Raw genomic sequence first — 23,623 nt, forward strand, 5'->3', positions numbered from 1 at the left:
ATTCATTTTAAAAAAATGACACAGATGACCTTATTTCATTCTGTACATCCAAAATAGGCAAGTTAATGGTTATTTGAAGATACACAAAAGATCCAGGTTAAGCCAAGGTGAGCTCAATCTAATGACCTAGTATAGGAGAGGGCGGCAGAGGGAGGGAGGGAATGTAAACTCCTGCAACAAAATTGCAAAAAAAAAAATTATTTTTAGGCAGATATATCTTTGATGGATTGCATCAGACCTGCTGGACCACAAGTTTCAATGAAACAGATTCTGCAGCTGGCCTAATTTCTTTAATGGCTGTGAAAAACAACATACCTTTTCATCCCTCATGTCTTTCGCTTCCTCTAATAGCGCTGTTAAATAGTCGATTTTATCTGCTTGCTCATCAATGATTCTCCTTAACTTATCTATTTTTGCAGCTGATAATTCTGCTCTACATTGTTCATCCACTTGTACATATTTCTGTCAAAACAAAAGGAGGAATTGTAAGAGATCCTATCACAGTTAGTTGTCCAGTTACAACAACATGAATAGCTTCAGGAAGCATCTGGTTTATGAATGTGTTTTACCATTCTTTTTGGTCTGATCTAAAGAGGAAAAAAAGAGCTTTCGTGTTTATTTTTAATTATGAGGTGGCCAAAGTAGGTGGGGAGAGGTCTGATATTTTATGATTCCGCAATTTGTGTCCCACCAACTTCCCAAACCTTAATTAACCTACAAAATAAAACATGAAGTAATTATGGTGGTATTCAGATGAGGATACAGTGGCAATCATTCTAGGAGAGGGGGGTAAATATTTATTTATTTAATAAATTTATGTAGTGCCCATCTAACTGAACATAACTCTGGGCCATGTATTACTAACAATTAAAAGAATGATTCAGCAGTTTGAAATAAAAGCCTATTAAATTTTATAAAGTAGACTCCATAGTGTCATTCCCAAACCCCCAACACTTTACCCTGAGATTATCTACGGTTGACCTATCCAGATTCCTAAGAGGTCAGTAAGGGGTGAGTACAAGTGCACTAGAGTGCCTTCCGTCCCCTGTCCTATTGCTCTCCTATATCTCCTATACCTTTCTTCTACTCCTACTTCTATTCTTTCATTGATACGTTCTATTACTATATCTTCTTTTCTATTATTTCCTAGATATATTTTACTATGAGTATCTTCTCTATAACCTTCTTCATGTATTTTACTATGTGTATATATATACCCACTAAAACCCTTATTGTGAAAGGACAAAATAAATAAATAAATAAATAAATAAATAAATAAATAAATAAATAAATAAATAAATAAAATATAAATAAAAGCAATAATGTAGGAAGTGAACATCCATCTAAAACCAATATGACCATCCTCTGGACTCCCCCATGGGATCTATACCTGCAGAGGGAAAAGTCACATTTTAAGGGTTTTTCAAAAGACTAACAGAGATAGAGCTGATTCCCCTCCTGAGTGGGCATAACGTAATATGCTGGTGTCTGGAGGCTGTCAGGGTCTGGATGGGTGCCAACAGGCTCAGACCCAATTCAGACAAGACGGAGTGTGGGTACTGCCTCCCAAGGACACGTCCATCTGTCTGTCCATCACCCCGAGGGGGATTATTGACCCCCTCAGAGAGGGTTCGCAATTTGGGCATCCTCCTCAATCCACAGCTAACTTTAGAACACCATCTTTCGGCTGTGGCAGAGGGGGGCGTTTGCCCGGCTCTGCCTGGTGCACTATTTGGACAGGGAGTCTTTTGCTCACAGTCACTCATGCCCTTATCACCTTGAGGTTCGACTACTGCAATGCTCTCTACATGAGGCTACCTTTGAAGAGTGTCTGGAAACTTCAACTCGTCCAAAATGCAGCCACGCGAGCAGTCTTGGGCCTTCCAATAAATGCCCACATCTCGCCATGACTCCGCGGACTGCATTGGCTACCAATCCAATTCAAAGTGTTGACTATGACCTATAAAGCCCTTCATGGCATAGGACCAGATTATCTCTGAGACCGCCTTCTGCCGCATGAATCCCAGCGACTGGTGAGGTCCCACAGAGTTGGCCTCCTTAGGGTCCCGTTGACCAAACAATGTTGGCTGGTGGGACCAAGGGGAAGAGCCTTCTCTGCTGGAGCCCTGACCCTCTGGAATCAGCTCCCCCAAGAGATTCGCACTGCCTCCACCCTCCTCGCCTTCCAAAAGAGCTTAAAAACTCATCTTTGCCACCAGGCTTGGGACTTTTAGATCTTTCCCCTGATCAATGAATGTTATAATGTATGAATGCTGAATGAATGGTTTGATAGGTTTTACTTTCTTTTAATTGAATTTAATGGTTGTTTTAATGTAGTATTAATTGGATTTATATTATTGTTCTGTTTCTGTATATGCTGTGAGCCGCCCCAAGTCTTCGGAGAGGGGCGGCATCCAAATCCAAATCCAAATCCAAATCCAAATCCAAATCCATCAATCAACCAACCAACCAACCAACCAACAAACAAACCAATAAATAAATAAATAAATAAACAAACAAACAAACAAACAAACAAACAAACAAACAAACAAACAAACAAATAATATTTTAGAAGACGGAAGCCACAGCAGAAAAAAAAAATACTATCTGGGTCCCATCAGATAGAACTCTTTAGCAAACAGGATGTGCAACAAACACTCCTCCTGCTGGCTCTGATGAGATAGGCCAGTGATGGCAATATCTGCTGGCACACAAGCCTCTACCTAGCTCAGCTTCAATTTGCATGTGCGTTCCGGCCAGCTGATTTTCGGCTCACCTGGAGGCTCTGGGAGGGCATTTTCAGCTTCCGGAGAGTCTCCAGGGAGGATGGGGGAGGGCATTTTTGCCTCTGGAGCCTGGGCACGGTGAAAAATGGGTCTACCGGCCCACCAGAAGTTGGGAAATGGGCTGTTTCAAACCTCCAGAGGGCCTCCAGGGGAGGCGGGGGAGGCCATTTTCGCCATCCTCAGGCATTGAATTATGGGTGTGCACTCTCACGCCTATGCAATAACACACCAGCTTTCGGCACCCGAGGGGAAAAAGGTTCGCCATCACTGGGATAGGCAGATGGTGTTCCCTCATATTGCCTGACCCTATACTTATTTATTTATTTATTCATTCATTCATTCAGTCATTCATTCATTTATTAGATTTGTATGCCGTCCCTCTCTGTAGACTCGGGGTGGCTCACAGCATACAATAAAACAATTCATAACAAATCTAATAAATTTAAAAAACATTTAAAAACCCCATTATAAAACCAGACATACACACAGACATACCATACATAAATTGTATAGGCCCGGGGGAGGGGGGGAATATCTCAATTCCCCCATGCCTGACGGCAGAGGTGAGTTTTAAGGAGTTTATGGAAGGCAAGGAGGGTGGGGGCAGTTCTAATCTCCAGGGGGAGCTGGTTCCAGAGAGCATGGTCCACCACAGAGAAGGCTCTTCTCCTGGGACCCGCCAGATGACATTGTTTAGTCGACGAGACCCGGAGAAGGCCAACTCTGTGGGACCTAATCGGTCGCTGAGATTCGTGCGGCAGAAGGCGGTCCCGGAGATATTCTGGTCTGATGCCATGTGGGGCTTCAAAAGTCAAAAAAAAAGCATGTTGAATTGTATCTCCGAGACCGCCTCCTGCCGCACGAATCCCAGCGACCGATTAGGTCCCACAGAGTGGGCCTTCTCCAGGTCCCGTCAACTAAACAATGTCGGTTGGCGGGCCCCAGGGGAAGAGCCTTCTCTGTGGCGGCACCGGCCCTCTGGAACCAACTCCCCCCCGGAGATTAGAACTGCCCCTACTCTTCCTGCCTTCCGTAAACTCCTTAAAACCCACCTTTGCCGTCAGGCATGGGGGAACTGAAACATCTCCCCCTGGGCACGTTTAATTTATGCATGGTATGTCTGTGTGTGTCTGTTAGCATATGGGGTTTTTAAATATTTAAATATTTTAAATTTGTCTGATTGCTTATGATTTGTTTCTACATGTTGTGAGCCGCCCCGAGTCTTCGGAGAGGGGCGGCATACAAATCTAAGTAATAAATAAATAAATAAATAAATCTGGAAGCAAACCAACAGCCAATGCAGCTCATGGAATAGAATTTAACAAGTGTCATCTTAGAGGCACACATAACTAGCATAAAGGGGGGGGGGGGGGGCGCGGAATGCAGTGGCTGTACTTCCACCTTACAACAGTTAAACTCCAAACCATCACCAATTTAACAACTAAATTTAGAATAAATAGGATTGGGCCTTAAATCCATGCACTCCAGCACTGAATGTCAGAGTGGCCTGCTAGATGAGTCAGTGAAACTGTGAAATATAAATTAGAATATGATAGCATCTTTCGCTTTTAGCCGTCCGCGTGGAAGGTTGCAGATAACAACTCAGGGTGTAATGAGCAGCTACCAGTATTTATAGCCACTGACAGTATTAGCTTCCATAAACTAATACAATCCTCTTTGAAACCATTCAGGGTTTCCCGTCATTACCATGCATATCTAATCTCTTTGAGTGTATTTCAGTAGATAGAGTAGCAAAGTTTAGATACGATTGGGGAAGTCAATATATTCCAGTAGTCCTGTTACTCTTACATAAAAATTGCTTTACATAATATTAGGCAGAATCACCACATCTACACAGGAGGCTCTCGCAAGCAATTTCACTCTACTTTTTTTTTTTAATTTAAATTTTACATGGCCTTACTCCAAGTGACTCTGGCCCATTCACAAACACAGGAAAATAGCAATAAAAGAATAGTGCAATTAAGGCAAAGAATGAAAAAGATGGTAAGACCAGGTAATAATGAAAAAAATAACATACAATATTTATAAAAAACTTTCTACCACTGTAATAAAAATTCAGAGCAAAGATCATATATTGTACAGTATTACATGCCTGAACACATACACAGTAACAAAAATCAAAAACTCACTGAATAGTTCATTTTAAGAATAGCAAGTGCGTCACTTAATTGTTGTTGGTAGCTATATCGTGTTTTCATTTCTTTCTGTAATTAAAAAAAGAAAGGATTCATATTTGTTTGAATTATAAAAGTAATACTAATAGCAATCTGAAAAGTAATCCCCATTGTAGAAAAGAAGTCCTTATCAAGTTTCTTTTAAAAAATATTTTCTTTAATTTTTTTGAATATTAAAGTATGGAGCTATTTTACAGTGTGATCCATAAGTCAGTTTGTCCGGTGCTGTCTGTTTCAGAGTTTTTGCTAAACCCACAGAGTGCACATCATAAGAATTTTAATCTAGCATAACTGGATGTCTCCTGATTAAGGATGACATTAATGAATTTGATAGATCTACGTAATATTGTTGAGACTTATAATTGCAACACAACTGCTGGTTGCCAATCTTGGAAAGCCTGAGTTATGAGATCTTGTTATGAGTCTTCGGAGAGGGGTGGCATACAAATCTAACAAATTATTATTATTATTATTATTATTATTATTATTATTATTATTATTATTATTATGCAGAATAAACAAGGAAAGAAAATTATGAAATACGGTAATATCTCTACCTAAGAATACCTCTACTTACAAACTTATCTAGATAAGAACCGGGTGTTCAAGATTTTTTCCCCTCTTCTCAAGAACCATTTTTCACTTACAAACCCGAGCCTCTGAAATTGTAATCGGAAAAGGCAGAGAGAAGCCTCCATGTGGCCTCTCTAGGAATCTCTTGGGAGGAAACAGGGCCGGAAAAGGCAGGGAGAAGCCTCTGTGGGGCCTCTCTAGGAATCTCCTGGGAGGAAACGGGGCCTCCACCCTCCCTATGGTTTCCCCAGTCGCACACATTATTTGCTTTTACATTGATTCCTATGGGAAGAATTGGTTTCTATTTAAGAACCTGGTCACGGAACAAATTAAGTTCGTAAGTAGAGGTACCACTGTATAAGCATTCTTTTTCCACATACAATATGAAGGAAACACTGGAAAATTAGGAACTACTGTAATTGTCTTATCTGCAATGTAGCAAGTTAGTGATCAGTTTGGGCATGAAAGAACAACTGAAGAAGGTAATACTGTATTTTTGGGAGTATAAAACACAACTTTTTCTTCCCTAAAAGAGGCTAAAAATTTGGGTGCCTCTTACACTCTGAATGCAGCTTTTTTTGAAGCTTCTCACCCCACTAACTAGGTGCTACATATCTTCCCAGCTCTTATCTTGCAGTTTCTTTCACTGTTACTGTCTGCAAATAATGTTTTCCAAGCTTTAAGTCTTTGTAGAGGTTTGAAACAATCAAGTGTGATAGTTATTAAGTGATTTTTTTACCCCATTTTACAGCTTTTCTTGCCATAATTGTTAAGTTAATGACTCAATTGCTAAATTAGTAACATGGCTTCCCCATTGACATGCTGATTAGAAGGTCACTGTTGTAGTTGGCTCTGGCCCAGCTCCTGCCCCAAGGAATGTGGAGGTGGATGTGGGGGAAACATCCACATGCCACAGGCCTGTTTTGCTCCTGATAGAATCTCCTGATGAAGTCTCCTCTGACAAAGGAAGCATGAGTGGCAGGGAAGAGGGGAGTTTGGCAGACAGCCCAGGAGGAGATGAATCATCCTTATCATCCCTGGATTCTGAACAAGAACTTATAACAGACCCACGCATACGTAGAGTGATGCATAGGAGAGAACAACTGAAGGATTATTACAGGAGATAAGTGAGGCCACCTGTGGTTGGGTGGGGCTGCTATAATTAGTGCTACAGATAAAAAGAACAGCGTGCTGGTTTAGCCTTGTGGAAGTTTATCTGATTCATAGTTTCGTCAAGATCGTGGTTTTGCTGTTTCCCTGTTCAAGACTGTGTGTGGCCTTTCTGGACTTTGGTATTGGACTCAATTTCCCAGTTACTGGGTGAGAAATTGGATTGCATTTAACCTGTGCCTTGTGTGTACCAGAAAATTCATTTGACATTTAAAAAGGGAATTTGTTCTGCTTTTCTGTTGATAAAGACTTTTGGTTTTTCTTCTATCGTGTGGTGTGTGTCTTTTTGGACTAATTATCCTGTAATTACGGGCGGTTGTGACACACCGGCAGAACAGTCACAAAAGATGATCACCTGCCCCTGGAACACTGCAACTGTCAATCAATTGTCAAATATCACAATTTTAAACATGTGACCATGGGGCAAATATTGTACGTGTGAAAAAATACTTGTCACCTTTTTCAGCGATATTGAAATTTCAATCATTTAAATAAAACATTGTAAGCTGAGGACTATCTATATGGTCCATCATGAGACAAGGAATTAGTTTTGAAAACAAAAGGACCTTAATGCAGCTCCAATGCCACTTAAAATCAGCCTGCTGCCTGAATTTTAGCACTGATTTACAACACTAAATCTTCAGTTTTGGTCACCAGAATGTAAAAAAAGATGTTGAGATTCCAGAAAAAGTGCAGAGAAGAGCAACAAAGATGATTAGGGGATGGAGGCTAAAACATATGAAGAATGGTTGTTGGAATTGGGTATGCCTACTTTAATGAAAAGAAGAACCCGGGAAACATGAGAGCAGTGTTCCAATATGCCACAAAGTAGAGAGAGTCAAGCTATTCTCCAAAGCACCTGAGGGCAGGATAAAAAGCAACGGGTGGAAACTAAACAAGGAGAGGAGCAATTTAGAAATAAGGAGAAATTTCCTGACAGTTAGAAAAATTAACCAGTGGAACAATTTGCCACTAGAAGTTGTGAATTCTCCAACACTGGATATTTTAAAGAAGAAATTGGATAACCATTTGTCTGAAATGGTATATGGTTTCCTGCCTGACCAGGCTATTGGACTAGAAAAGCTCCAGTGTCCCTTCTAACTCTGTTTATTCTATTCTATTCTATTTCTATTTCATTCTTCTGCTTTATCATTTCCATCTTCTCCTTCTCTTTTTCCTTCTCCTTAAAGAAAAGTTCTGAAGAAGTTAAATACAGTAGTACCCCTAGATACGAGCATAATTCGTTCCAGAAGGGAGCTTGTATGTCGAGGCAACTCGTATCTGGAACAAATCACTTTAGACTTTGTTTTTTCCCTCCGAGATAACCAAAAGCAAGGATTCTTGCGCCACCTAGTGGACGCTCGGCTCGTATCCCGAATTTGAGCTTGGGACTGGAACAGAAATGTCTCTCCCCTCGTGGCTCGTATCTTGAAATACTCGCATGTAGAGCAGCTCGTATCTAGAGGTACTACTGTACTTGTACTCACATTTATATTAATTGGATTGTTTTTTTGTAATTACCTTTTTATTCTTTTATAGCTATTTATAGACAGCACCAAAACAATCATGCAAAGTACAAAATGAAGATGAAGGATATTAACTTGTACCTCCTTATAAAGTTTCTCAATGTCTTCTAGTCGGTCAGTTATCTCAAGCCAGAGTTTGGTTGAATGTTCCTGTATTTTTTCCTCATACTGCATTTTCAAAATATTTTTATACAGGGCGAAGTCATCACAGAGAGAGTATGTAAACTAAAAATTCAAAAAAAGATAAATGTTATGTAAATTCATAATTTATTTTGGATTACAAAAGGTACAAAATTGTGATTACAAAAGGTGGATACTGATTATGATGGATTTGTTTTACTTTGGTTTCACTTTCTGTCTCAATGTTTTGTGGGTAGTTGAAAATAAAGAAGAAATAATCAGAAATAATCAGAAATATACATGTAAATATCAGTTAAGCAAAGATCTTTGCAAATATTGAAGAAAATGATGATAACTACAGACATATGAATCCCATATGTCTATATGTTTATATGCAAACTAGCCCTCATATAAACAAGGACAATTAATCACATGGACTGCAACAATTCAATTCAATGCAATTCAATGCACTCTCTAACTTCAAACTGGAGATTTGGAACAAGGTAAAAAGCAAAATAAAGATAAAAAGAGAATATCAGGAAAACTATTAATTAAATTTACCTCTAGTAAAGTTCTCGTCAGTGCTGTAGACTGTTTCAGATCTCCTACTTCACTTATATCAGTTTGAGTGGCATGATCAGAGATAGCAAAACCTATTTTTAGGTCCTCTGAAATGCAAGGTCTGCAGATTTTTAAAATAAAAATTAATTACATTAGACAGCAGAGAGGTTTTACCTTAATAGAAATTAGCATTTTAATTTACAAAACGATCTATCTTATACAGTATATCCTCGGTGTTATAAACATAACTGGGATGGAGTTAATTCCCATATATTTTCAAGCAAGTCTATTTAGTTCCATGGTTTTCAACTTGAATCCAGTGCTTTCAAGTGATTGATCTTGTACTTTGTTTTTATTATTCTGCAGTAGAATTTTATAATTCTCTCATTTGGAAGATGGTGTATCTAGGAAATAGGAAAGGTAAATAGCCTTTTACATAACCAAAACTTTATTCTTGATAGTAATATGAAGTGGCTTGGTTTAGTTTCCCAATCTAGGATTTTTTGGGATTTTCTAAGCATTTTGACCAAATGTTAACTCAGTCTAATTAACTTTATGTTTTTGAAATTAGCCCAGGTTGGCTGTGTGTTGCCACCTGATGGACATTATATAGAGGAAAAGGAAATTCTAAAGGAAATTTCGTATTCAGGGAAAATTCAGGGCATTTCTTAAAACAGCAGATGATATGGAAAATCTGCATTTGAAATCTACCTACCTGGTAATTGCATCCAATATAATTTGCCCCTCTAATCTATGTTTAACTGTCTGGCCAGGTAATTTACATAATGCTCTATTTCAATACAAAGATGTGTGTGTTTATGTATTTACAATGATACCTCACTTACAAACGCCTCGTCATACAAACCCGGGGTTTAAGATTTTTTTGCCTCTTCTTAGAAACTATTTTCACCTTACAAACCCACTGCCGCCGCTGGGATGCCCCGCCTCCGGACTTCCGTTGCCAGCGAAGCACCCGTTTTTGCGCTGCTGGGATTCCCCTGAGGCTCCCCTCCATGGGAATCCCCACCTCCGGACTTCCATGTTTTTGTGATGCTGCAGGGGAATCCCAGCAGGGGAATCCCAGCAGCGCAAAAATGGGCACTTCGCTGGCAACGGAAGTCCAGAGGTGGGGTTTCCCAGCGAGGGGAGCCTCAGTGAAATCGTAGCATCCCAAAAACACAGAGGTCCAGAGGTGGGGTTTCGAGTACTTCGGTGTTTTTGCAGGTGTGATTCCCCTGTAGCATCGCAAAAACACAGAAGTCTGGAGGTGGGGTTTCCCATGGAGGGGAGCCTCAGGGGAATCCCAGCAGCGCAAAAATGGGAGCTTCGGCTGGCAAAAGTGATTAATTTTGGGCTTGCACGCATTAATCGCTTTTCCATTGATTCCTATGGGAAACATTGTTTCGTCTTACAAACTTTTCACCTTAAGAACCTCGTCCCGGAACAAATTAAGTTTGTAAGACAAGGTATCACTGTATTTGTTTTGCCAGGTACCTATTGGTGATATACAAAGATATAGACAGTGGATAGTCCAAGGGTAAAGTTTTGGAGGGGGGGGGAGAGAGAGAGAGGGAGGGAGAGAGAGAGAGAGGCAAGCAGACAGACTACTGCATGTAGAGCATATGCAGTAAAACTTTTGATAGTCCTAGCATTTCAGATCAAAATATTGTAGCCATAGAGCCGCACTAGAAAATGTGGACAAACCTAGGATAATATCTAAAATTAAATTAAATTTAGATTGATTGAATGCAGTTTATATTGGCTTCTTATGTACTTAACTAGCTTCCACCTTTCAGTTACATTAGACTTTTCAAGTTGATAGACTTAGAGAGACTTTTGGGGCCCATATGTTGCCTGACACTGGATTAAATAATTTAACGATCTTGTGCCTTCAAGTGGTTCTCTAAAGAGACTGCACTCTAAGCTAACTGTGTATACATGACTCATCATATTGACATTTTCAGCCTGCAACAGCATAAAACACTCTTCGGAAGTATTTGGGAAAGACTTGTTGCTTCCTTAATGCCCATTGTCAATTTATTTGAAAAGCCAGTTATTTTCCTTAGCGAGGTCTTGTGGGGACAGCTCGTTATGTTTAGATATTTTCAAGGTGGAAACTATCCAAAGATTCCCTGGCTTTGGGAGCTTTGACAAACAGATGCACACAAGTGACTGTTTAGTCTTCTGACCACCAAATCAGATTGAGTCAACATGTACGTCACCCAAGCTAAACTTAGCTCATTCAGAAAGGGAACTCTTAACGCAAACCTATAATAAGACACATGGTTATGCCATTCTTAAAATGTCTTAAAATGATTTCTTGCCATAATCGCTCCACATTTGCGTTATGTAAGTGATTCCCTGTGTGTGAATTTGTGCCATATTTCAAACTCTTTCAATGGGGACATTGCAGGAGCAGGGAACATAAAGACCTTTTCTGGTTCTTAATATTGACCCCAGAGATGCAAATGAATTTTAAGAGTCCATATGCAATGGGGTGGCCTATGAATATTATATTGCCAATAAATAAATAAGCCAACCATCAATCTCCCATGGGAGTTATTTCTCACATTATTTGGAATGATATCTATTGAAAAAAGTAAACAGATGCTGACAGCCCCTCATTCATAATGAGGCAAGCTTCTAGTCCCCTACATAAAAAATCCAGAAGAGGTGAAAAATAGCTGCATATACTGTACATCGGTATCTCACTCAGAAATAAAGTATTCATGGAAATTCTCATGTTGCAACCATAATTTTTAAAAATATTTTTTAATATATTTTTTTATTTTTATTTTTTATTTTTAAATTATGGGTTTTTAGCTTTCTAATTATTGAATTTGTATTATATATTGTTTTCTGTTGCTGTTGTGAGCCGCCCCGAGTCTGCGGAGAGGGGCGGCATACAAATTAAATAAATAACTAAATAAATAAATAAACAAATAATCTTTCTTCTAATAAATGCTACTAAATAAAGTTTTTAGAGACTTGTTCCAAGGTATTAACTGTAGAGAAAGGCAGACTTGCATCATTCTCAACTGGACACAATACCCAACTGGACAAGCTAACTGTAGTATGCAGTGGTGTCTCTTCTTAAGAACTTAATTTGTTCTGTGACCAGGTTCTTAAGTAGAAAGGTTTGTAGGGAGGAGCAATTTTTCTCATAGGAATCAATGTAAAAGCAAATAATGCGTGCAAACCCATTAGGAAAGAAATAGAAGCTCACCCACCCTAGGGAAGGGGAGGGTTAGGGTTAGGGTTATTAGAGAAGGGGAGGGTTAGGGTTATTAGGGAACGGGAGGGGAGGGGCCCGGCATGTGGACTTTGCCCACCCACCCTAGGGAAGGGGAGGGTTAGGGAAGGGGAGGGTTAGGGTTCATAGGGAAGGGGAGGGGCCCGGCATCTGGACTTGGCCCACCCACCCTAAGGAAGGGGAGGGTTAGAGTTCGGGAAGGGGGGTTAGCGTTAGGGTTATTAGGGAAGGGGAGGGGCCCGGCATCTGGACTTTGCCCACCCACCCTAGGGAAGGGGAGGGTTAGGGAAGGGGAGGGTTAGGGTTCATAGGAAAGGGGAGGGGCCCGGCATCTGGACTTGGCCCACCCACCCTAAGGAAGGGGAGGGTTAGGGTTCGGGAAGGGGGGGTTAGCGTTAGGGTTATTAGGGAAGGGGAGGGGCCCGGCATCTGGACTTTGCCCACCCACCCTAGGGAAGGGGAGGGTTAGGGAAGGGGAGGGTTAGGGTTCATAGGGAAGGGGAGGGGCCCGACATCTGGACTTGGCCCACCCACCCTAAGGAAGGGGAGGGTTAGGGTTCGGGAAGGTGGGGGTTAGCGTTAGGGTTATTAGGGAAGGGGAGGGAAACTGGCGGGAAACTGGCCGCTCTCAAATCTCCTGGGAAATTTTTCCGGGCTCGGATTCTTAAGTAGAAAATGGTTCTTAAGAAGAGGCAAAAAATCTTGAACACCCAGTTCTTATCTAGAAAAATTCTTAAGTAGAGGCGTTCTTAGGTAGAGGTACCACTGTACTGTATTTCCATCTACATTTTCAGTATTGGTGGGCAAACTAATGACTCAATGCCGCAATTCATTTGCTTGTTCACAGAAGGTTTTTAGAACCAGCGTTGCTAGGTATAGATAATGTAGTTAAGCATTGTATTCTCCCAAGAACCAAGTTAAATCCCTTTGAGCAGCCCCAAAGCAGGTCATGTGTATAATAATTCTGTCCTTCTTTCTAGCAACTGATACTCCATGAGTTTTTCTGGCATCTTTTAGTCAATATTAGAGTGAAGTAACAAGTTTCATATTATTTTAGTGACATGTGTGGTTTGGGATTTTGGAATATATCACAGGACAGGGGATGTTCAATGAGATATTTGATTTGATTTTAGCTGTTTTTAAGCCATCAGGACTAGCAGGGATCTGATCTAAATCTATTTCAATATAATCCATATTGTGGATTATATGACACTCTGATTGTTTATTTCACAGGTCAGGAGTTCCCAATCTTTTGTAAATATGGGGAGGCAGCTTGCTCTTTCACAATACACCTCATTTACAAACTGAATAAACAAAATTTCACAGACAACCCCCACTCAGTAAAAGACCTTGGAATACTAATATCAAATTACTTAAGTGCCAAAGCCCACTGCAACAATATCACCAAAAAGGCTTCTAGAGTTGTTAACCTGATCCTATGTAGCTTCTGCTCCGGCAATCTCACACTACTCACCAGAGCTTACAAAACTTTCGCCAGACCCATTCTCGAATACAGCTCATCTGTCTGGAACCTATATCACATCTTGGACATCAACACCCTCAAAAATGTCCAAAGATACTTCACCAGAAGAGCCCTTCACTCCTCCACTCGAAACAGAATACCCAACGAAACTAGACTTACAATCCTGGGTCTAGAAAGCCTAGAACTATGACGCCTTAAACATGATCTAAGTATTGCCCACAAGATCATATGCTGCAACATCCTGCCTGTCAACGACTACTTCAGCTTCAACCGAAGAGCACGCAACAGATTCAAACTTAATGTTAAACACTCCAAACTTGACTGTAAAAAATATGACTTTAGCAATCGAGTCGTCGAAGCGTGGAACTCATTACCAGACTCCGTGGTGTCAACCCCCAACCTCCAACATTTTCCCCTTAGACTATCCACGATTGACCTATCCAGGTTCCTAAGAGGTCAGTAAGGGGCGAGTCTCAGTGCCCAGACCTATTTTGGGGGTAGGGTTTATATTAGGCTCACTTAAAAAAAAACAACAGGCTAAGGCTTCTTTCCCATCTATGTTATAATTGAACAATCTTCCCTCAACATTTCCTTCAACTGAGGGGGGAATACAGCGCCACCTATCTCCTGTCTACAACATAGACCTTTCAGCAGTTCCAAGAAGATTCCACATACCATTGGCACTCTGATTCAGGTGACCTTGAGAACCCAGAAAAAAACCTCAAGGGCTCTCAGAGAGAGTGCTAACAACCAGAGTAATCCATCTTTCCCACCATCTAGTCAGAAGTGATGAAATTTCTTGGATGAGAAGTGAAAAGAAACCTTTTGAAACCAGCTACTTTTTGGAAAAAAACACACATCTGAGACAATATATAAAAATGTAAAAAATAGTCCTATCTCCCCTAAGACATGTAATTCCTGGTTTCATTCATTTTGTGAAATTTAATGCAACTGGCATGCCTTTTCCAAGCCCAATTCTATCTGCCTCTGTGTTGGTTGCATAGCAGTAAGATTCATCTCCATTATTTAATAGCAGAAATTTGTTTTACTTCATAAGTTGTTTCACAGGGTCCAACTACATAATGTATATAATTGTTTTAATCTGGACTGTGATGTAACAGCATACAGCAGTGATGACGAACCTTTTTTTCCTCGGGTGCCCAAAGAACGTGCATGTGGGCTATCATGCACATGTGAGTGCCCACACCCATAATTCAATGCCTGGGAAGGGCAAAAACAGCTTCCCCCATCCCACAGAGACCCCCCTGGAGGCTGAAAATGGCCTGTTTCCAAACTTCTGGTGGGCCCAGTAGGCTCATGTTTCACCCTCCCCAGGCTCCAAAGGCTTCCCTGGAGCTGTGGGAGGGCAAAAATGCCCACCATCATCACCCTAGAGGTTCTCTGAAAGCCAAAAATACCCTTACAGAACCTCTGTGTGACACACAAATCAGCTGGCTGGCACAAATATGCACATTGGAGCCGAGCTAGGACAACAGCTTGTGTGCCAGCAGATATGGCTCTGCGTTCCACCTGTGCCATAGGTTCGCCATCACTGGCATACAGTAACACTATCAGTAAAATATTAAATATTTCTGTATATATAAGGCATTTACTATATCAGAGGTGGATTTTAGCAGGTTCTGACCAGTTCTGGAGAATCGGTAGTGGAAATTTCAGCAGTTTGGAGAAATACCACCTCTGACTGGCCCTGCCCCCATCTATTTTCTGCTTCCCGAGTCCCAGCGGATTGGAAGGAAATGAGGATTTTGCAGTAACATTCCCCTGGGGTAGGGTGGGAATGGAGATTTAACAGTATTCTTCTCCTGCCACGCCCATCAAGCCATGTCACACCCACAGAATTGGCAATAACATTTTCTGAATCCCACCACTGTACTGTAAGTTTACCCATGATAACCAAGGCACGTGAGCTGGCTTTATTTAAAAATGACTATTATCCTTTGGGAGGGTGACGATATGTAAATTAAGAATGAGGTCATGTTCTGATGACTCCATCACCCACATGTAATTTGTAGGTGCATCGTTTTTAAATGAATTGTCACTATCACATAACTTAAGTTATCTCATCAGACTCTTACCCAGTTAATTTGAATACTTTAGAGCTGTATTATTTCTGAGGATAGTTTCAATTAATTACATCTAAGTAGTGGGAATTAATGAAGATTTTTCAGCAAGTTTGACCTTGGGCTTTACTCTGCTTTAGTTTTGCTGTGTCTTCTATGACTCCTGCTTTTTCAGTTTCATGTTTTGGGCTTTTATACTGTTCTTATATGATTGTTTAAAGCCATTGTGGGCATATACCTGGACCAAGAGTGGCAGAATATATTATTTTTTTAAAAAGATAAACTTGTTTGAAATGAGGTGTGTTTATATACTCCCCATCTGAAGTAGTCTTAACCCCTACCTCCTACCTCCACCAGAGGTTCTCCCACCCTTTTACTCTTGTACTTTGGTATGAATCCTCCCAAAATGCTCCCTCTAGCTAGCTCAGTATTTTACCGGTAGTCATTTTCCAGTTCCTCTAAACCACAAGGCAGAGTTAAAAGTTCTAAGATGTTTGGTGAGAGGGTCAGCTTCTGTGTTGAGAATAGGGTAGAAGATTGCTCCAGGCTACTATATTCCCTGGAGCGGTAGGCAGGAGCAGGAAGGGTATGGGCTTTGGCCATCTTTCTTCCTCTTCTTGAGTCTTGGAAAGAACATTAGCAAGGAACCAATCATGAGTTACCATGGCAGCAATGTGGACATTCTGTATTTACTACTGTATTTGTTTCTATTCCTCGATCAAAAAAATAATTCTAGCTGGAGAAGACCCTGCTGGAGTGAACTTTGAGAAGAGGAAGTTGTGACCGACCTTCACCTGCAGATCAGCAGTTTTCCACTAAAAATTGAAACACACAACCAATTTAGTTGTTTGACTAAGGAAAGACAACAGCAAATCTACTAAAGATGTCTTAACTCCTTTCTCTGACAAGAACTACATTCCCTGGCCAGTAAAGTGCACAGTTGAAATTAGGCTGGATGTTGAAATGGAGTAGAAGTTATTTTATTGACCTACTCTCAGTAAAACACCACTGTCAAATTTATTTTTTTTCCAACTTGGATACTCAGATGCGTGGATTTGAACTATCGGAATTTTCCAGATGTCTTTGATCTACTGTAGATCAACTTCAATCATACTGTAGATCAGCTTCAATCACTTCTCCAGCATCCCAGGAGCAATAACTAAAGTTTTTCCATTAGCTGAACAAAGGATTACAGCTCTGAGTGACAGCACTGTGTATGCTTTCTAAGGAAACTCAGTGTAAGAAATCAGAGGATTGAAGAAGAATTGGAAGCTGAGGTTGCAATTCTGTGGTCTATTGTGAAATACTAGGCATCGCACACCCATCTAAACCTCTTGGTTCAAAGGTAAGAAAACTACCGACCATCTTTTTGTGGCTTATATCCCTCTGCCAGTGCAGCTGAATGGGACATGATTGCTCAAAGTCAGAGATGTGATTTCCTGTTATTCTCAACTAGCACGAGTGGAAACTGTAATTTACATTTTCTATTATTATAAAACTATGGTTTCTTAATAGTTTCTTAATGCCAAAGTACTTCAGTCTCAACAAAATAAGAAAAAGAGAAATTCCCAATATAACTTGCAGCTGAGTATGATTAACCCTGCTTATGTATTGTATCCTTAGATCCAATCCAGCCCCCTCCTCTCCATTTCAATATAAAGTGGTCACCAACAAAGTCCCCATCTCAGCTGGAGATGAAGTTGTATATTGGAACTAGGTTGCATTATAACTAGCACTTTTGTGCTGCCTCTAAAAATGACATATCTGTTGTCAAACATATCCAAAGGATGCTAGGAGGCAATGATAAAATCTCCTTCAAGTTGCTCCTTGTTTTTTCATAGACTTGTAAGATCATGTAGTTTGGGCAGAAATGCTAAAGTAGTTTCTCTCTGACATATCTCTATTTTTTTACTTTCCTAGTTTAGCTTATCCTCTTAGACTGTCAAGTTGACACCACATAGGAAACATGATAGATAAGTTGATTCTACTTTATTGTGAGGCTACATTAACAGAATCTTGCAAATCTGAAAGAACAAATCCTATGCCTTCTTTTTTATAGCTTGAGAACTTAGAGTAGGTCCCTTCTAAGACTTTTATTTATTTGGTTTTTATGCCGCCCTTCTCTTTAGACTCAGGGCGGCTTACAACATGTTAGCAATAGCACTTTTTAACAGAGCCAGCATATTGCCCCCACAATCCGGGTCCTCATTTTACCCACCTCGTAAGGATGGAAGGCTGAGTCAACCTTGAGCCGGTGTTGAGATTTGAACCGCTGACCTTCAGATCCACAGTCAGCTTCAGCGGCCTGCAGTACAGCACTCTACCTGCTGCGCCACCCCGGCTCTCTTGCCATCCATTATGAAGCTGCAGGCTACAGCCTTTCTTAACTGAAGGTAGCATTTTCCTCCCTCATCTCTTGAGCTCATTTCTACATTACTGCTTCCCTGATTGTCTTCTATCCAATCTAGTTTGACCCTGCTTACTTCTTCCACATTATAGAATAACATAGAATAACAGAATTGGAAGGGACCTTGGAGGTCTTCTAGTTCAGCCCTCTGCTTGGTCAGTGTTCTGTCTGGGTCACTCCGGAAGCTATGACCAAGGCAAAAAGATAAGCCAGACACACCGGTAAAATGCAAATGCAGTTTATAAAGTTCAAGAGAAACAAAGCTAACAGAAAATGTCCTTACAAAGCAGGAAAACACTGGAACTCCAAATATATACATGAAGGCAATTGTCCATGCAGCAATACAGGATTCTTGCTGCCAAGACGAGGCTGTAGATAGCAGGTTAGGTTAGGTTAGGTTTATTGGATTTATATGCCGCCCCTCTCCGCAAACTCGGGGCGGCTCACAACAATAATAAAAAACAGTACAGTACACAATACCAAATCCAATGCCCACCCATCCAGTTCCAATTTAAATTAATAATCTTATAAAAAACAGTATATATAAAAAACAGGCACACAGTCAATCAATCAACAAAACAACATGGGCAAGGGGGAGGTGTTTTAGTTCCCCCATGCCTGACGGCAAAGGTGGGTCTTAAGGAGTTTACGAAAGGCAGGGAGGGTGGGGGCAATCCTAATCTCAGGGGGGAGCTGGTTCCAGAGGGTTGGGGCCCCCACAGAGAAGGCTCTTCCCCTGGGTCCCGCCAGACGACATTGTTTAGTCGACGGGACCCGGAGAAGGCCAACTCTGTGGGACCTAACCGGTCGCTGGGATTCGTGCGGCAGGAGGCGGTCCCGAAGATATTCTGGTCCGGTGCCATGAAGGGCTTTATAGGTCATAACCAACACTTTGAATTGTGACCGGAAACTGATCGGCAGCCAATGCAGACTGCGGAGTGTTGGAGTGATATGGGCATACTTGGAGAAGCCCATAATTGCTCTCGCAGCTGCATTCTGCACGATCTGAAGTTTCCGAACACTTTTCAAAGGTAGCCCCATGTAGAGAGCGTTACAGTAGTCGAGCCTCGAGGTGATGAGGGCATGAGTGACTGTGAGCAATGACTCCCGGTCCAAATAGGGCCGCAACTGGCGCACCAGGCGAACCTGGGCAAACGCCCCCCTCGCCACAGCTGAAAGGTGTTTTTCTAATGTGAGCTGTGGATCGAGGAGGACGCCCAAGTTGCGGACTCTCTCTGAGGGGGTCAATAATTCCCCCCCCAAGGTAATGGACGGACAGATAGAATTGTCCTTGGGAGGCAAAACCCACAGCCACTCCGTCTTGTCTGGGTTGAGTTTGAGTTTGTTGACACCCATCCAGGCCCCAACAGCCTCCAGGCACCGGCACATCACTTCCACTGCTTTGTTGACTGGACATGGGGTGGAGATGTACAACTGGGTATCATCGGCATATTGATGATACCTCACCCCATGCCCTTGGATGATCTCACCCAGCGGTTTCATGTAGATATTAAATAGCAGGGGGGAAAGGACCGACATACACCTCCCATGGGTCTTCCAGACTGCTGGGCCACAAGCCAGGAACAGAGACGCCGAGAAACAATAAAGGTTACCGCAACTCCAAAATGATAACACTCCACATGGTTTCAAGAGCTTGCCTGCCTTATAAACCCTTCCCTGCTAATGAGGACCACACCCAAGCCCTGCTGTTCCTAATTCAATGCTGATAATATTTCTTTAATTGCTCCTTCCTTTGATCTAAAAATCTCTGTCGCATGTCAATGACAGCTTGTGCTTTGTCACCTAATGACTCCAAGCTACTGGCTGGGGAGAGCGCCCCCCCGGGGCTCTCATGCTGTTCTTCCTCGTCACATTCCTGACTGTACTCTCCCCCGTCCGACTGCTCAGCCCCCTCCTCTTCACTGTCATCCTCCTCCGGGCATGGAGCCAGCAGAGACGCAGCTGGTCCCTGATCAGCCTCAGGCTGAACCATAACAGTCAGGAGGCCCTATATCATTTCAGACAGATGGCTGTGCAAGTCTCTTCTTAAAAGCTTCCAATGATGGAGCACCTACAACTTCTGAAGGCAAGCTGTTCCACTGATTGTCAACTCCTCACTGATAGGAAGTTTTTCCTTAGTTCTTCTCTCCGTGGTTAGTTTTCATCCGTTACTTCTTGTCTTGCCTTCTGGTGTTTTGGAAAATAGGCAAAGTCTCCTATGAGTTGCCACCAGGATAGAAAAGCCTAGTGCAATAAATATTGGAGATGTACAGGAAGGCAAGAATGCTGATAAAAGAATGCAAAAGTCATTATTAAACTTGTAAAAGAGACTGCAAATAAAATTTCAGCCCTGAAATACTAAGCATAAGAAAAAGATTTAACTTCATGATTAAGCACGGTACATATAGTCTTCAACTTAAACAACCACAATTGGGACCAGAATTTTTATTGCTAAACAAGGCAGTCATTAAGTGAGTTGCATCTGATTTTTCAACCTCTTTTTGCCACAGTTGTTAAATGAATCATTGCAGCTGTTAAGCGAATCATTGGTCGTTAAGTGAATCCAGTATTCCGCATTGATTTTGCTGGTTGGAAACCAGTAGCCAGGCTGCAAATAGGATTTACATGCCTCAGGACACTGTAGCTATTATAAAAATATACTGGTTGCCAAACATCCAAATTTTGATTGTGACTAATGGGAACAGACTGCGACGATATAAAATAGCTTACTCAGTAATATGTTATTCTAATTCTTGATTGTACTGACCAAGTTATGATAAAATAGTATATTATTGATGATATTAATGATTGAGATGAAAATTTAGGAATACTGTACATATTAGTCTGAAATAACCATTTTCCTCTACAATGAAGTCTATAATTCATGATAGACATGTTTTTTTTAAAAAAAGTATAAGAGAAAACTATATTAAGTTGCTATTTTATGAATGTAAATATTTTAGTCTTGTTTGTAAGTACAGTATATTACTTCATTGTTAAAAGCTCTGTTTGCTGTCTCTGAGAATAGAATGTATACAGAGTTCTTGGTGAAGCACACCCCAAATAGGAATATTTTTATAGTATGCAATCGGACACATTTTTGCTAGAGGTCTTATTGTACTGTTTCAGCATAGACATTTATGTGTCTAGGCAAATTGAGATATTGTATAAGAAAGATAATTTTACATTTGACCTTTGTTTATTCTGAAGGAACTTCAACCATGTTCAGTTCAGTTTATGCTCAAGTAAGTGTTTTAGGACTGTTAGAATTGCAGCCTATCCAATTATATGTATGCTTTCTCCTAAATAATTTGGTTGACAGTTGCACTCCAGGCCTACAATCTTAAACACATATTAGAAGTAAGGCATACTGAATACCAGGCGGCTTTTCATTTCACTAAATCCCTAGGAATTTCACTCCAAGACTTTGTAATAATTTGGCTTTTGATATAATGTTGTTTAGGATTATAGTTCACCATCACTGATCTATCATCTCTTGAAAAGAGATAAGAAATATGCCTCTGTATTGTTTATTTAGAAACCATCCCTTTTATTTGTATACACATTTATAGAATGATTGTATTCCTTACTTCATGATCGTGCTTTTGCTTGCCACCATTCCTCAACCTTTATTCATTGGCCACTCGGGGCTATCATGGTGAGAGTTTCTTATGTGACCATGAAGAATGCGTACATTGTCAGCACAGCTCCTTCAATATGTTGTCTGACAAGTGTGAAATGATAGCATAAAACTAAGAGCAATTATTTTTAGTGGACAGAGAAGTTACGGCAGCAGAGTTCCAGTAAATTCCAAAAGTTTAACTAAGAGCTAAAATAGGCAGTGACATAAAATAACTGTTATCAGATTTCAATTTAAACACTTTAAAAAGAACTATGGGTAGTTTCACCTTTAAAGCATCATCATGTCAAAAGGAGTTTACTCTTTTTTTCTGATCTACTGTACTCCCTGGTTAAAAAAAACACACCCTCTCCCTTAAATTACTGTATCTGGTATGTTTTTAGTGCTAATAGTTAATAAATTGGCAAAATTTAAAAATTCACAAAATACTTATCTTTTCCTTCTAGCTAAGCTGTAATGTTTTGGGGAGTGAGAAATGATTACAAAGTAGGGATTTAATAGGTTTCTTATTTTAATATGTATTTAAAAATAACAGTCAGATGGTCAGATTTGAGTCATATGTTTTTTGACCTTTAATCTTTCCTAATAAAAACAAATGTGTACAATGGTTCACAAGTACCATACACAGTAATTATTATTAATGTACTAATTTCAATGATCTAAAAGACAATATTTCAATTCAATTTCTTCTGTTCTCACATCACAGGACAAGCTAACTGCACTAACTAAAATAGCTTTTTCCCAATAGTTAAAACATTTCTTCTTCTATTGTAACCCATCACCTTCTTTTTAGTACTAATAATTAATAAATTCTCTACCATCTTTATATTTAGTCAATGATGCGCAGAAAAGGGAAAATTTGTTTATATTGGTAATTCTTGGATTATGACCACTTGTTTAGTGACTATTCAAAGTTGACAATGTCGAATGAGTCATACTTCTGATCGGTCTTTGATGTTCCCGCCATGGTGGCATTGCCGCAGTTACTTGATTGTGATTTGGACACCTTGCAAATAGCTTGCACTTATGATGGTTACAGTATTCCATAATTACAGAATTGCCATTTACATCTTCCCTGCCTAGTTTCTATAAACATAAATGAGGAAGCAAGCATGGAAGGTCAGTCCCATAAGCTTATCCATCATTTTTTCTCAAGGTTGACAGCCTTCCATCCTTCTGAGATGGGCAAAATGCTGACTCTGTAAACCATTTAGAGAGAGCTGTAAAAGCAACATGAAGATGTATATAAGTCCAAGTGCTATTGCTGTTGCTATAGAGTACAAGATCCCATGGATCCATGGCCATCGGTTCCGGTGCCCTCCAGTTTCCCAGCTGTACTGTGGCACTTATCAATAATACTTTCCATGCCCTGCAACATCCGTACTCCTTGCCTGTGACTTCCACCACTTCTTGCTCAACAATTTGTGTGATCCTGAGGTTATGAAAGCAACTGAAACTAATAGGATTGCCATTGCTAAGGGATGGGCTCATGTGACATTGTGCTTTATGACTGTATCACTTAGCGACAGGAAATTTGGTCCCAATTGCCATTGTAACTCAAAAATTGCATTGTATATAGATATTACATTTCATCCGTGTAGCTCAGTGGAGACCACCAGCCTTGATGGCTGACTTAAAAAGAGATAAAGCTGGGTGTATAGATTCACTTTCTGGCTTACTGTGAAAACAACAACCCTGCCCACTGCAATATATTTTTCGTACCATCAATCTAGAGATCTAACTGAAGGTAGTGCTTGCTTGGTTCTCCTCTTCTCCAATTTAACTTCTCAATGAGGCCACTGGCCATCAACGTGCAGTTAGATATCAT

General features: G+C 40.6%; 1 protein-coding gene across 2 annotated transcripts in view; it reads right to left on the reverse strand.

Annotated features, from left to right (window-relative positions):
• The window catches only part of CZH10orf67 (chromosome Z C10orf67 homolog), a 93,778-nt gene that overhangs the window by 57,221 nt on the left and 12,934 nt on the right, over nucleotides 1-23,623 (reverse strand). For both annotated transcript variants that reach the window (XM_070727219.1, XM_070727220.1), the window contains 4 exons: nucleotides 8,932-9,052; nucleotides 8,332-8,475; nucleotides 4,937-5,011; nucleotides 316-462 (listed from right to left, as the gene is read on the reverse strand). In XM_070727219.1, coding sequence (XP_070583320.1) covers nucleotides 316-462; nucleotides 4,937-5,011; nucleotides 8,332-8,424 — 315 coding nt within the window. In that variant the 5' untranslated portion in view covers nucleotides 8,425-8,475; nucleotides 8,932-9,052. The remainder of the gene's footprint in view (nucleotides 1-315; nucleotides 463-4,936; nucleotides 5,012-8,331; nucleotides 8,476-8,931; nucleotides 9,053-23,623) is intronic.

Source organism: Erythrolamprus reginae, chromosome Z (assembly GCF_031021105.1).
Source record: "Erythrolamprus reginae isolate rEryReg1 chromosome Z, rEryReg1.hap1, whole genome shotgun sequence".
Taxonomy (NCBI): Eukaryota; Metazoa; Chordata; class Lepidosauria; order Squamata; family Dipsadidae; genus Erythrolamprus; species Erythrolamprus reginae.